The following is a 15,763-nucleotide window of genomic DNA, read 5'->3' on the forward strand; positions in this document are numbered from 1 at the left end:
TGTAGCTGATTAGTCAATATTGTACCAGAAAATATAGGAAACACGTAAGTAAAAGTCGCTAAGAGTCGCTAAAAATATAATCTTCTAAATCACTGGTGTGATTTCCATGAGGCAATCGAAAAATACGTAACAAAACTGTATAAAACATACATTTTATCGGATAAAAGATATATTTTTAACCGGTCCGGGATACAGTTAATGTAATAATATGGTTCAATATAGACTAAATCAATTATTCACACACTAAGGGTAAAAATATTAAGAATCTAATAATTTAAAAAATTGAAACTAATTTTCATAAAAGTAAATATACATAAAAGTCGTAGTAGAAAATAAAAATGTAGAGTTAGCAACATTCTGTAGATATTACCATGTCCATAACGTGTAACGTCCATAGTAGGAATTTGGGAATTACATTTAACGGCGACCGGGGTATTCCACTATTTCATTATGATGACTATATTTTAAGTTCATATTTCACCTCATTTTATTAACAAAATAAATCGTATTATTATAACACAGCATATTTTTTTAAACTAGGTATATAAGTATTGAGGTATGAGGTATGACTAATATTGACAACCAGTTTCCTTTCGCGGTTTCGCTAATTCTACGTGAATACAATTTAATTTAAACTTAAATATTTTACATGTACCTAGGTATAGAGTTTAAGTCTCTGTGAAATTGTTACATTTGTTTAAAATCCAATAGAATAATAAAATAAAAATGTTTTTTTTAGGTTTTTCATAAGTAATGGAAAAACATTATAAATATTAACATTATTTTTATAAGTAGACAATTTTATTGAAGTACTAGTAACCCGCCCGCGCTTCGCACGGGTCGAATAGATGTCTCTAATGTGTATTTCCTTTTTTCGTAGTGAATTATCAGCTTTTTGAAGGTGGGGCGGGAGTTACCATCAGGTGGACTACATGCTCGTCTGTTACTCCTATATTATAAAAAGCTATCTGTTAGCCTGTTAAGTCAAGTTTGTAGATGACATAAATCAACAACAACGATCGTCACACCTAACTTAACTCACTCGTAGCTCTTATTTAAAAACTTTTATTCTGTAATATCTTCAAAGAGATTTCATACTTAATTACTATTATAATAATGGTTTTTATAACTTAAACAGTCCTGGCATTGAGTCCTGGAGTATCTAGTACGGAGCCTAAGTGCGTAGAACTCGGTCATTAAGGTTAGTCTTTAGGGCAATTTGTGTATAGGGTTGTGTTTGGAATGATAATTGTTAAACAGATCCTATAGAACATTTTATTGGCTCTTACAAGACTTACACCCAGGTTACATGGATAGTCAGTATCAGTACGTACTTCGAGCGACCTTATTTATTAATCGAAAATATACACTGAAGCTTAAATTAAAATAGTACTGTACAAGAAAAGAGTCTTAGTTCAAAAATCTTTAGAACTCAGAATTAAGCATAATTTGAGGTAAATTTTAAAGTAATGTGACTTTTTTTAAAGTAAGTAATGTATTTTTTTAGTGTTCCGTCCTAAAGGTTTAAAACGGAACCCATCACTGAGGCTCCGCTGTCTGTCCGTCTATCACCTCTGGAACCGTAATAGTTACACAGGTGAAATTTTCACAGAATACCCATGTAGGTATAAAAGTAGCCGCTTTAACAACAAATAGGTACTAAACATAAAGGGTCTTCAAAATAAATTAGTGTCGCGTTTTTCCCTTTTCAAATTTTTATAATGCATATACTTCTATAGTTGCTACGATAACAAATAATAAAAATACCTAAATAAAAAATCGGTTATAGGTACATGTTTACATAGGGGGCAATCGTACGTTAAGTATATTTTATTTAATCATTCAGTTCACATGCCTACCTTCAATAATAATCTGTTAAATAAGCATATAACAAAGGTTTCTCGTGTAGAATTTATTTAACGTTACACTCAATATAAACGGGCCACAAAAACAAGACGACCTACGCACATTGAATAAGAATGTATTAACTTAAGATAATAAATGCTCTCGTAATGGTAATGTTATATTGTTTTCGTTCAAGTCAATACCTACTGAACCAAACCAGTTAATTAACTTCGGTAATAGAATTGGTGTCTACCTTTGTATTGCTGAAGTACTTAATTATATTTCAAGAATAATATTATTTGGATCATTTATGTACGTCAAATACGTTGAAATGTTTAATAAGTTAATTAGATTGATAGTATTATATAGTTAAGAAATCTAATTATAAGTATAATTTATCTTTCATACTGAAAAATCCCTGCGCAGTGAAAGTTTTGATCCGTCAGCAATCCATGATTTTATATGCCTTATTTTAGATTTATTTTCTTAGTATAGGTAATCAACTTACCGTATTGTATACCTACTTAGTATATGTATCTGTATCTTTATTTTAAATATTACCTGAAGGTAATTAATAAAATAAAGAAATTAAAGACGCCATTATGTGCGTAAACAACCTACCTACTTACTAAAACTATATTTGAGTTCTTCAAAAATCACAGTTACACTCAGATGGAGTCGCGACAGAAAACTTCAGCATGAATTTGGTGTTTATGTAGGCATATAAACAATTATCCATCCGAGCAATCTTGCGAAACATTACTCGAATTGGAGTTATCGAAGATATGTTTGTAGAGAAAGCTTAACGTCGCTGGTTGGTTGTAATAAAAGATACCTAAAACTTATTTTTTTATATTTTATATGCATGTGATTATTTTTATTCTACCTTTTTCATATTAGATTGATATAACGAGTACCTTGGACTAAAAACATGGGAACTAACATAAAAATCACAAAGCCGCGGAAACTTGAACACTCGATATAAACATCAAGGCTGACGACATTGCATATTCCATGCATGCTCTAGACATTGGCGTCTCAACTCCCAACGCGCTTTTGCATCAAAAATAGCTACTGAAGACGCGCTAAACGCAAGTTTACGGAGCTCACCGGCCACATCGGCTGTGTGCTCGCCTCTGGAAATTAATAATGTAGATGGCTACCTTACGCGTGATTTTTCCGCGCCCATGTTGTAACTTACTCGCTCATTTGTAATTCGACGTTTATTGTGGTGCCGTTGTTATGGTTCGCTATCGGGGACATCGGCGATCGCTGTCAACGAACTAGCCGTTCAAAGATCCACCATCTTTGGCAGCGGAAGTAGCGGCGGATGTCCCGGCAATGGGTGAGTGGAGTGGCATATGAATGCTTAACAACAATGCTCGGAGCCTCGTTCCCACATTTTCTATTCGTCCCGTGTCCTACCGAAAGTTTGTTCAACCTTTAATTTTTTGTCAAGATTTTTATTTTATTTATGTAGATACACGTTTCGACGACGATCTAACGCAGGTACCATTACTTCTGTAGCTGAATTTGAAGCCCAAATATTATTCAGACTCATCGCTTTTTTTTATCAAATACTATGTTAATTATCGTTATAATTTTCAGCACACTCGTTCATTACATTAAAAATCGTGTCAAATTAGCAGTGATTTTATTTGCATTTGTGGGCAAAGTAGAGTTAAACCGTTAACAGCATAACGATAGGAGGTAGGCACCTAAAGCTGGAGATACCTATCTGTTCATTAATTATTTACATATATTATTTGGACTGATTGCAAATAAGCTATAAAATACAATTATCATTCAAGCACTGCATTTATAATTTACATAGACTTTATCAGATTGTACATTATGGGTACCTGAATAATGTAGTAATTATCTGATTAACTTCCATTGAAGTCTTGAACAAACAAACAAACATCTGCAAGAATTTAAGAAAAAATATTTGTAAGGGTTTTAAATCGGACGGTTTTGAATTTCATATGAGATTTTATTGGATATGTTTACGTCAGGTAAACACGCAAGGTTAAATGTAGGTACAATGTTCATGGACTACACATTTTATATAAACAAATTCTTAGCTACATGTGCTGCCAATAAACAAACTTCCCGATATAAGACGAATGACAGCAGTTTCATTTGTTTTCTTACTTTTCACCTTTTTGTGATTCGGAACTCTACAATGTTATTTGAATTTTCCAATCAATCTAATTGTTTAATTCTTTCTATTTCTGAACTTTGTTGCCAAAAGAAAAACGAAAACTTATTTATGCTGTAGGTAGACGGATAATGTTTTTCAGAGTGAATGAAAATAATTAAAAGGTTTTTTAAGACAGTACGTAAGTATATACTTCTTTGTTTGTCCTATTATCTTAAGGGACTATCTATTGTATCACATTAACCCAGTGTGTATGTATGAGTGACATTGAACAGAAGGAGGTACTGTTAGGTGTGCGTGCCAAACGCTGTACCGGCCCCGTTCCGTTAAACAATGCATCAATTAGAACTTTATTATTCTTTGTTTACTGTTTGCTTAATTAAGAACAGAATCATCCAACTTGGCAATCAGTCTGTTATTCTTGACCGTAACCTGTTTGAATTGTAAATTTGAAGTGTTGACGAGTGATTTTACTTCTATAATAATTTGTACTGTACTTCTATAATAATTTGGGCTGCTAACTCCGGGAGTCCAAAGTTCATATCATGTTCAGGTAGTTCGAAAATTTTGAAGTTATATGCCTCTTAGAAATTCATTATCACATGTTTTAACGGTTAAGGAAAACATCGTAAGGAAACTTACGTGAATACTGAGATCTTTAAAAAATAATTTCTAAACTGTATGTGAAGTCTATTAATCCGCACTTAACCAGCGTGGTGGTTTATGGCTTAACCCTTTTCACTCTGAGAGGAGCCTGCGCCCGGCAGTGGGACAGTTTGAAGTATGTATCATAATAATTTACTTGCGCACATGACAAGTCCTAAGTTAGTCCTCCAAATATTATTTATTTATAAGTTTTTAATACCTTTGCCGTGAAATAAATCCACAGACCTGTATTGTGAATAAATCGCTGTTTTGTTTCGTCGCGTTTTGATAATCTGAGATCAGATTCAATCAATAAAATTACAGAATATTTACAAAATCACCGTTTCACAAATTTTATTTGCAAAATATTTTCTTTTTCTCGTAATTTCGTTTTCTGGGAATGAATGTTTCATTTATATTCATTACAGTCCCATTCAGTCCTCTCCAAAACTGTATGCGTCATTACTCAATGCGAAGTAACCGGCTTTAGCTGGAAAATCAATATGAATCTATTACAAAATAGAACAAATATATCACATACTAAGTAAGTATATTCTTATAAAAATCACATGGATGTCATGGGCCGTTGTACTGTGTTGTCAAGTCTACATTGATTAAAATAATTTAATGTGTTTTATCGTGTTTTAAGCCCTAAAAAGGTCTTCATTCATTTTAACAACCAGTGAGTCATCCACACAGTTGTGGGTAGAATCAGGACGTGCTCGGTTCTAGTGAAAAATAAAATTGTAAAAATATTAATAACAAAGCAACCTGTCAAAACGTAGCTAAGGACGCCTTTGGACGCCACTTGTTACCAAGCAACAATGTTTCTTGGAAACCAATAGCAGAGATTCTTGTCTGTTAACTAGCCAATCAACAAAGTATAAAATACATCTTGAAAACCAATAGCTACACTTCTCCGTCATCCTGCCAATCAGTTGTAATATTATGTAATCGTTACTAAGCAACTTTGTTGTTGAAGTTTTGTCCGATAAATAATTTATTTTAGTTATAAATATGATTTAATTTAGTATGAATTAATTTAAAAGGTGCTATTTTACATATATTTATTGTATTTTGTATATTATAATTAAGTCTTTTTTATATGCAAAATATTTCTATTTCGTCTTCGTCAGACGCAAACACCTGTAGCCAATATAATAACTCACAATGTGGAAACTTATTGAAATGTCAGTTATGTTCTCAGCCACGCTACTTCAAAGGTAATCGGGGCTTAAGGATACATTTTGGGAAAGCTCATAAAAATGTCGAACACGTCGAATCCACAGAAATCACACAGACTGAAGCTTCCAGTGATTTCGTTAAAACTCTCGGGCGCCTCAAAGGTTCAATACCAGTCGTTAAGCGCATTCCTAGAGGTTCACGGGTCACTGTTGCAACCACCCTTAATACAATAATAAAAGATGTAGTAAATAAAAACGACTTACAAAGCTGGGAACATTTATTGACATTTCCATATGTTGTTTTACATGCAAAAAAGGATAGTCGCAGTTCACTCACACAAATAATAAAAACTAATTGCACCAGTTTAATAAAATACAATGACATCGTAATTAAATCCAAAACTTCCCACAAGAACAGTAATATTTTTAAAAAAGTTGAACAAAAAGTAACTGATGGAGATTTAAAAGGAGCTGCTACTATCCTTTTTTCTAATGATGTTATTGCTCCCGATTCCCCTGCTACTCTTTCGGCCCTTTTGGAAAAACATCCACCAGCTTCAATTCACGGCTCCCCTGAATTTCTTAATATTGAAGATGATCCACTACAAATTACACCAAAACAGGTATTAGCTGCTGTAATGTGTTTCAAAAATGGTTCCGCAGGTGGCCTTGATGGCTTAACACCACAACATCTAAAAGATTTGTAGGCGGTCATGTTGGAGATGCAGGTCAGTTACTGTTAAATAGTATAACGCAGCTAATAAACATAATGTTAGCTGGTAAGGTTACCTCCGATGTAACCCACATTCTTTATGGCGCAAATATATGTGCATTAAAAAAAAAGGACGGTGGTATCAGACCAATAGCTGTGGGTTGCACCTTGCGTCGCCTGGCTTCCAAAATATGCTGCAATGTTATTAAACCTGATATATCTGAAAAGTTATCCCCTGTCCAGTTAGGTTTTGGAAGCCAGGGTGGATGTGAGGCTGCAGTCCACGCAGCTATAACTTTATTAATGAAAGAGAGAGGAGACGTGTTTTTGAAGTTGGATATAAAAAACGCTTTTAATTCGGTTGACAGGATCACCTTGCTGGATCAAGTAAAACAAGTTACTCCATCTATTTATCCTTTTCTTTGGCAGTGTTATGGTACTCCATCAAAGTTAGTATACAAACATCATTTATTAAATTCATCTGTAGGTTGCCAGCAAGGTGATCCACTTGGTCCAGCAATTTTCAGTTTGGCTATTCATCCCATTGTATCAAATTTAAATTCAAAATTTAACGTGTGGTATTTGGATGACGGCTCTCTAGGAGGTGACACAGAAACAGTTTTTACAGATTTTCAGGAAATTATGGATAAATTTAGCAATATTGGTCTTGAAGTAAATTTTTCAAAATGTGAACTTTTTGTATCAAATTCCAAAAATGTAAATGAAAAAAATAGTATTATTGAACGATTTAAAACTTTGGCTCCTAATATCAAAATTTCAGATAAACATTCTTTACACCTCCTGGGCTCACCGATATTCCCAGAATCAATTCCATCTTTTATCGAAAACAATATTCATAATTTTAATAAAACTTCAGATCGTTTACTTAAAATTAATTCACACATGGCTCTTTTCATTATTCGATTTTGTTTATTTGTCCCTAAATTTACATATCTTTTGAGAAGTACACCCCTTTGGAAATTTAATGAACTTTGTTTAAAATTGGATGACATCATCATGAAAACTCTTTCGTCTGTTCTAAATTGTCATATGAATGAACGCGCTTGGACCCAGGCTTCATTACCCGTTAGGCATGGAGGCTTGGGTATACGTAAAATTTCGAGTGTTGCGCTACCAGCATTTTTATCTTCAGTCCATAAAACACAAAATTTAATTTCGGATATATTGTCTAAAATTTTTGAGGAACCTCAGATTACTTTTATGGATGAAGCTAAAGATGCTTGGTTACAGGCTGGACCAAATCTAAAATTTCCGGTACATTTAAATTTACAAAAATTTTGGGACGAACCCCTCTGCATACTTGTGCGACATCAGCTTCTTGATTCTGCACATGATATTGCAGAGAGGGCTCGTCTCCTTGCAGTAGCAGAGCGGGAGTCGGGGTTTTGGCTACAGGCATATCCTTCGGGAAATATAGGTACACTTTTAGACAATCTAACTCTATCAGTTTGTACTCGTTTGCGTCTGGGTGTAAAGACAGTTGAGCACCATCGCTGTCATTGCGGTGCAGACGTCGATGTATTTGGACACCATGGACTTTCTTGTCAACGCAGTGCTGGTCGCTTATCGCGCCACGCCACCATCAATGACGTCATTCGTCGGGCTTTTGTCACCGTCAATGTGCCGGCTTGTTTAGAGCCGAATGGTCTCGCACGTGACGATGGCAAGCGGCCTGACGGTATGACGTTAATACCGTGGAAGGGGGGAAGGATGTTGGTGTGGGACGCTACGTGTGTCGACACACTGGCTCCTTCTCACCTCCAGGCATCATCATCTGGCGCGGGGGCGGCGGCTACTGCTGCTGAAAACGCCAAGCGTCATAAATATGTTAGTTTGTGTAATAACTACATATTTGTGGCGTTTGGTGTTGAAACTTTAGGTCCATGGGGCCCGGATGCTTGGCAGTTGTATAAACAACTGTCAACACGATTGGTCGACGTCTCTGGAGATCCAGGAGCTGGCACGCATTTCGCTCAACGAATTGCTATAGCAATTCAAAGAGGAAATGCCAGCATCTTGGGTACCTTGCCCAAGGACAGCGATGGTGATCATTTTTTATGGTAGTTTTTATGTTTTTATATTTTTGTATTTCGTTTTTGTATATATGTACATTTTGTAAATAAGTTTCTATTAGTATATAATTTGTTTTTTTTTTTTTGTTTAATTAGTATTTAATTTTATTGTTTCAAATATTGTATATAACCTTATTATTATCCAATAAAAGTACTATTTGTCACGATAAAATCACTAACAAATTTAATTATTGGATTGGTTGTATACAAAAAAGTTGGTGATAGTCGTTTTACAGGTGATAAAATCAGTATTTCTACTTTCTAGCGTGATGTAGTTCTTGTGTTCTGATGAAAGGACCTATGTACATACCTATATGGAGTCCGGCTGAGGATTCACTGAGCTGAGGTTTTGCTATTTCTACCTTATATAAAAAATCTATTATTTATTTATTCCATTTTCTTGGAATACCTTAAACTGTCACAATAGGTGAGCTTAATGCGTAATGCATGCATACATTCTCTGCCTTTATTGCATGCAGTTGACCTGACTGTGGCTCAGTGTATACTGTACTTATAAATAACCACAAAATGACTATCATTATAATAACGATGTAAGATAAAATTGAAAAGTGGATTACATGAAGTCAGAATTGTTAAATTTCATAATAGGTATATTTTTCGTTTTAAAACTCACCCTTTATAGGTCCAACTCTACATAGAGTTTGTGTTTTGTTATTGTCTTCAGTTCCGGCTCTCTAACTCGATGATGCAAAGCATATGTAAAGACTGCATAATCATCTGGTATATCTCTAATAAGCAGGAAGCCGATGAGCTTCGAATTTAGGACAATGATTAAGGCTATTGTAATCCAACAACTTGCTTTTCAGTTTAATGTAAACGGAAAAGAAGGTTTGATATCGCTAATTGTAGGCTAATGCAGCCACCATTTTGACTCGGAGCCAGATATCGACGCTACTTTAGGAGTCAGATCACATCTATGTAAATGGATCCGCCATTACATGAGTGGGTATAAAAATCCTTACGAGATATTTTAAAACCCCTTTTTACTATTGGAGCGTGATAAAAATATGTTATCATTTGGATTATTAAATAAGCTTAGTTTTCTTTTTTGCCGATTTGATGTAGATTGGTTGCAGATTATGCACATCAGTAGCTAATCATAAATAGTATGACCGCTATATACGTGAAGTCATTGTCCCTATAGTCTCGGGACCAGAAAAGAGCATCTTCTGTCTGTCGTAAGAGGAGAGTAAAAGGGGGCTTCCAGAGTTATGGGTGGTGAATGTAGAAGTTCAGAGCGTCCAGCCCGCGACATCAGGAAGGAAGATGATATGTGTAGAAGCGTATTAACGAAAAAATCTATAGGTGTGGCAGGTAATTTAAAAATATATAAATACTATAAAATATTAGGGAAATAAAAATGAAATATGTCGCATACCTATGTTTTTTTAATAACATAGTAGGTACCTAAGTCACGTCGCAACTGGAAATAAACTAGTTCTGATGTTATGTTTATGAAATATAAATGTACGTAACTCAATAAAATATTTTCGTCAATCTGCCCGCTTAACTTGAAAAATGAATAACTTAACGGAAATATTTCTATAAGAAATTAATTTTCTTCAAAAGTTGAAGCGGAAAATTTTTGCTCTTGATTACTTTCTTCTTCTTAAAGTATTTAAAAGTTATGTGTAGGTACTTACTTTAACGTTTTTACTGCTGTGCCTTTTTATGTCAAGAATATTCACATTTATCTACTTATAATATAAACTGGTAAGCTATCATGTACTCGTAGAAGGATATATAAAAAATATTTAAGGTTTAAGACCTACCTCTAAACCGACGCGAATTTAAGTTTTTTAACAATATACTTACGTATACTTTAGCTTTAGCATACTTTTGCTTCAGCTAAAGTAGCTAACGAGCTTGTATGTAGTCTTTGTGTCGTAATCAGGCCCAGATAAGAGAGTTGGCCACAGATGCGTTGCTACCGTGAGTTGGAATGCTTCGTCTTTGTTACATTTCCAAAATATTCCATCGAAAAAAGTAACCAATTAATGTAACTAAATATTACACTACTTACATCTTACACCTTTATTCTTACACAACCCTAATTGTTTAATTGGTAGATACAAGATACACATCTTTCTTGGTGATAAATCCGCATGTAATTATTTTGTTTTGTTATGCGACCAAAGTGTTTTATTATACTGTACAATATTGTCATTACAATTAAGCTTAAGTAGCTAATCTCGAAGCCTAGGCGGAGACATCGCGGATGTGTAAGTAGCGAGCCGTGTACAGTGAATTAATTCGACACAAACGGAAGTAGCCAATTGTATCTAAGCCACGGCGGACTACGCGCTGGACATAATGCCCATCTTTACAAGTTGACCCATAATCAACATATTGAATGTACGCGCTTTGTGCACTGCATACAGATACTTGATTTGATTTGTTGGCTCTCTATTTACATCACTGTAATTTTTTTGGGCTTGAAAACTAAATATTTATCTACCTAGTAAGTAAATAAGCCTTTAGATAGATAGGGTGACGTTGTATCAGTCTAGAATAGCTCCACTCCTACTATTCCCGTGGATGTCCTAAGTGTGATTAGCTAAGGTGATTAGGTAGAACATTTGTTCTTAGAGCTAACGCTAGGTAACTGCTACGTAAAGCCTTTTCAGTTACGTTCTACTTCTAGAACTCTTCTTGACATTACCAAGGGGAGTATGTTTAATTAATTAGGTTTGAATACAGTGACATAAAAATTCTTAAGCTATCTACGAGACCTAGCTATAGATACATAATAGGTATATAGGTAGGTAGCTACATAGGGTAGTATTATATTATGTATATACGTACCTATGTAATATCACAAATGAATGCGTAGTATACTATAGTAAGTACATTGGTGCTTTAGTCTGTATGTAATAACTGCAATATTTCATACACTATTCTGGAAATATGACTCGGAAATGAACTCTGTTTAATGTAAATTGTTTGGAGTGTTTCGTATTGGCACAGAAACAATGGATCTGCAAATTACGAACCTGTGTCCTAAATACGTCATCTTCTACACTTAATATAAAAATATCTTGAAACCCACGTGCGCTAAAAAGTCTTGTAATATTTTTGATAGCCTCATACTATTAATCATCTCTCCGCATTTACATACAAGCATCGATTACTAGACGCTAGGGATGAGTAGATATTTAGGATATGAAAGAAGTATCTGATCATTTTTGGTGTTGTGTCACGTAAAAAAGTGAAGAGATCTAGATTTTCCTGTTAAATGATTTCCAGTGGTACTTATTTATGACTATCAATGCTTCGGAAAGTATATTTTTTACAATTCACCTGATGGTAAATGCTCACCGCCATCCATGGGCATCTGAAACCAGCTACATATAGACCTAGCTGAAGCTGGTAGCAAAGAATCTGTGGCGTACCTTAGATAAGATATTTAACTACTTCTCATATTTTGAGGTCATGAATTGGATGCTTCAAATATTATTTTATAGGTAGGTAATAAGTAAAATTTTATAGAATGGCTAACAGAGCCGCTGCTGAATAGGTAGCCAATATTAGTATGATATGACGAGGCCATAATTTTATTTTATTATTAAATTGAGTATGTAAGTAGATAGGTACATATTTTAATAAAAGTAGATAAGTTACGATTTTCCACAGTTTTAGCCTTTTAGGTAGAATTTGGGCTTTTCAAATAGTGGAGATTAATCGAATCGAATTTAGTAATCATTCTCCATATAAACAATCATTTATAACAGACCCAAGATAGAACGCACCCAAATTATTTATTGCCGAGCAAATAAAATAAAATCTACTAAGTTATGTGTTGAAATCGTCTCAAAATTAAATCTTGCAATATTTTGATAGAGTTGACAAATAGTCTTCTCACATTTACATGCATTGAGTGGCCGAGATTGCTATGAGTAATGAGAGATTATCATTTATGTAAAGCGCATTCTAAACACTGCATCCACCTTCAGATATGTACAGTATGTAGTCACTGTGTAAAATAAACTCTGTGAGCATTCCATAAATACGCAGCGGGTTTTGAACTCCAAACATGCGAATTTTTATTTATAAATCAGTTGCGTTCAAATTAATCTCACTAGTACAAACACTTCTAACCAAATTGAAATATTAACGCTATTTATCGAAATGTATTACATGTTCTTATGTAAGAAGGTACATTCCTACTACAAATTTTAGATGACCACGTCATCTGTATACCTATTATATCGACCTATAATAGATTTTATTTGCAAATGTCAAAAATATGGGTTCTTAATTTATGTGAAAGCACCTACTTATATTTATTTAATCATTATTAATAGTAGTGCCTAGGTAGGTAGGTATTTAACACAAAGTACCTACAGAGGAATGTAATTATAATCTACGTAGTCTTAGGAACGCGTCAGATTATAGAAGAAGTCGGTTAACAAATGGCATAAGTAATTATCTAATCTGCTCTAATTACTTAGTTTTTTGTTCATACAAACAAATTTATCAACTTTGAGAACTGACGACAAATGCTTGTTACGTAGATTTTACCCACAAGAATTAATCAAGATCGAACTAATTAATTATTTGCTCCATGTCGTATTGTAATGCTATCTTGTATGTATTGAAGGAAATATGTAGGTAGGACGTATCTATGTTTCATTACTTTGCTCCATTTTGGTCCTTTGTCGATCTTTGGAAGGACAATGGATTTACAAGGGTTTTTTTTATTATTATCTTAATTCAAAGGATCCACAAGTTTGTTTTATTTACATTTTGTTCTATTTTCCTGCGGTGACGGTATTATTCTCTATATCGGGTTGATAATCATAGCGTTATTTGATACGGTACTACGGCTCAAATTTTCCCAATTAGTCGAAGTACCTTATTCATTTTGCTGTCTTGCAAATCTCGACCCATAACTACATAGAACCTTAAGTATAGTCCGCGTAAAACTGCTAGTCCGCTCTGAATATAGAAATGAATCGCGTCGCCATAGCAAATTGTATGACTACACTTGCTCGCAACTTCAGAGCGGACTAGCATTTTGGTGCGAACTATATTGCAAATCTACTAAATATTACTGGGCATGCATGAGTAAAAGCAAAATTCTGAAATTCCTGCTCGATATAATCGTGAACAATGAAGAACACAACTCTGTATAGAAGCACAGAGTTAGCTTTGTTTTAAAGCGTGTAAGTAAACACTGTCGGGACAACATCTGGTGTATTTTTTTACTCCCACTCCCAAATCAGGGCATTTCTAAACCGTCCGATAAGTTGCAGTGTGTTTACTGCTAAATTCTGCAGTATTCATATTACCAATTCATATCACTTGAATATTTAAATGCACCTAACTTTAATTAAATACGAGTAGTCCTAAGGTAATGGAGGAACAGGTCGCTATATAGGTACAGGTACATAATTATGTAGCAGTATAAAAAAGATTAAACTCTTTGTGATTTGACCACTCTAAAACCACTATTTTTATAGTAGCATTGTTTGAATGTGTTGGTAGTTTGGAGTATGGTAATGCAAGTTTACTTAGATATATGGAACACTTTGTCTCTGTAGTCTCGGGAATAGAATAGGGCTAAGGTATCCCCTGCCTGTCGTAACAGGCGACTAAAAGGGGGCTTCCGGGGTTGCAGGCGGCAAGAGTGGGAGCTCGAACCGTCCAGCAAGCAACTCCGGGAAGGACGACGGTATGTGTGGTCGCATACCGTCGTAAACACCAGGTAGTGTGGGAGGAGCCAAAAGTGCTCCCCCAGGGCAGAGCCCGATCGGGCCATCGCGCTTGGAGGACTCCGGTTGTGTTCCCTCGGAACTCGGAGATGCCGGAGTTCTCCAACAAGCGTTGAGGACGGCCACGGACGGTAAAAATCCCACATAACCCGGCGTCGCTCCCACGTCGTCGGGTACCTTTTGAAGGTTTCCTCCTCGTAAACAAAAAAAAAGGTATTTGGAACACTTAAATACCTACTCAGAAGGCCAGTACAATTGGAACTTGGCTAAACATCCACAGGTTGTAGGGACTTGTAATGTTCAGTTATTTTACGTTGAACCTGTTACTGGAACGTTAGTTAATTACATTCCTAACATAACTACTTAATAATTATTATAAAAAAAACCGACAGCTTAAAGTTATAGCTTATGCTACAAATTCAACGACATGTAATAGGTACTATGTTAAAATCAGTCATGTGTCATGACAGTTAGGCTGGAGGGTACTTGCCAAAGAATGAGATATAGGTACCTACATGCGTCTGAAAACCTTCCGCAGTCGTTTAAAAATACAGAGAAAAATTGTTGTTATGCAAAAATAATCGTGCCTCTACTACCGTGTTATAAAACCTTGAAGACTGAAGGCGCGTCACGACCTAATGAAGGGAAGCATGCCATCTGGTTGTTACAGTGAGAAGGAAACGTCCATGTGCAATAACCAATTAGTTATTCTAGGGTACGAGTTACTTAACCAAACAGTATTGGAGTATAAATAAAACTTTAAAATAAAAATACTTACTTATATAAAAGATTTAGGGTTAATATTAATCATAGCTATAGATTTAGAAGCGAAGCGGATCCCAATTATTTATTAATTCATGAAACACAGATATTTTTTTAATATACCTACACACATAGGTTACTGTAAATCAAAAGACTTTAATAAAATAATGTTTCAGTATTTTTAAATTATTATATTTCTGTGTCATATTGAATTACAAAATATGCCATTATAAAATTTTGTGCTGCCATTATAAAAATTTTAGGAAAAATATAATACATAGACGGTATTGAGAATTCTCATCTTCTGTCTTGGTTCTTGTTATAAAGGGATAGTAACGCATCTGTGGCTGACCCCAGTTAGAATTTTTATCCTATCCGGAGTTTAATATAGATGTCCATGCACGGCCCAGCTCGCTATAGACATATATTTTTTTTCTTTTTAGCAGCAAGATACACAAGCAAACCGCTACCTAGAATCTGTCACCCCATAGGGTAAAACAGTACCAGCGTCGAATATGAATGAATTGTACATCAACAATGTGAGCGTTTATTTACAAACAGTAACGGTTGCTACCAAAACGGACGCAGCACACGCCGCAGCACTCAAATTAAACCGGGGCACAGAC

At 34.8% G+C, this 15,763-nt stretch overlaps 2 protein-coding genes across 2 annotated transcripts in view; both read left to right on the top strand.

Moving 5' to 3' along the window:
- The first annotated feature begins 2,929 nt into the window (after positions 1-2,929).
- The window catches only part of stumps (DBB domain-containing protein stumps), a 29,463-nt gene continuing 16,629 nt past the window's right edge, over positions 2,930-15,763 (top strand). Inside the window, exon 1 of the mRNA XM_073083214.1 lies at positions 2,930-3,190. Within this exon, the coding sequence (XP_072939315.1) occupies positions 3,187-3,190 (4 nt within the window). The 5' untranslated portion in view covers positions 2,930-3,186. The remainder of the gene's footprint in view (positions 3,191-15,763) is intronic.
- Positions 7,434-8,558, top strand: LOC140749593 (uncharacterized). Its single transcript, XM_073082699.1, has 2 exons — positions 7,434-8,332; positions 8,448-8,558. The coding sequence occupies exons 1-2, from the start codon at positions 7,451-7,453 to the stop codon at positions 8,556-8,558; spliced, it is 993 nt and encodes a 330-aa protein (XP_072938800.1). The 5' UTR covers positions 7,434-7,450.

Source organism: Epargyreus clarus, unplaced genomic scaffold (genome assembly GCF_041222505.1).
Source record: "Epargyreus clarus isolate Ecla_fem2 unplaced genomic scaffold, WU_Ecla_fem_2.2 ptg000018l, whole genome shotgun sequence".
Classification (NCBI taxonomy): domain Eukaryota; kingdom Metazoa; phylum Arthropoda; class Insecta; order Lepidoptera; family Hesperiidae; genus Epargyreus; species Epargyreus clarus.

What these genes read in the sequence shown, in the direction of transcription:
- LOC140749593 (XM_073082699.1), top strand. Translation starts at nt 7,451, where the DNA reads ATGGCTCTTTTCATTATTCGATTTTGTTTATTTGTCCCTAAATTTACA. An exon ending in TGGCTCCTTCTCACCTCCAG is followed by an intron (nt 8,333 to 8,447) that starts GCATCATCATCT and finishes TTGAAACTTTAG; the next exon opens with GTCCATGGGGCCCGGATGCT.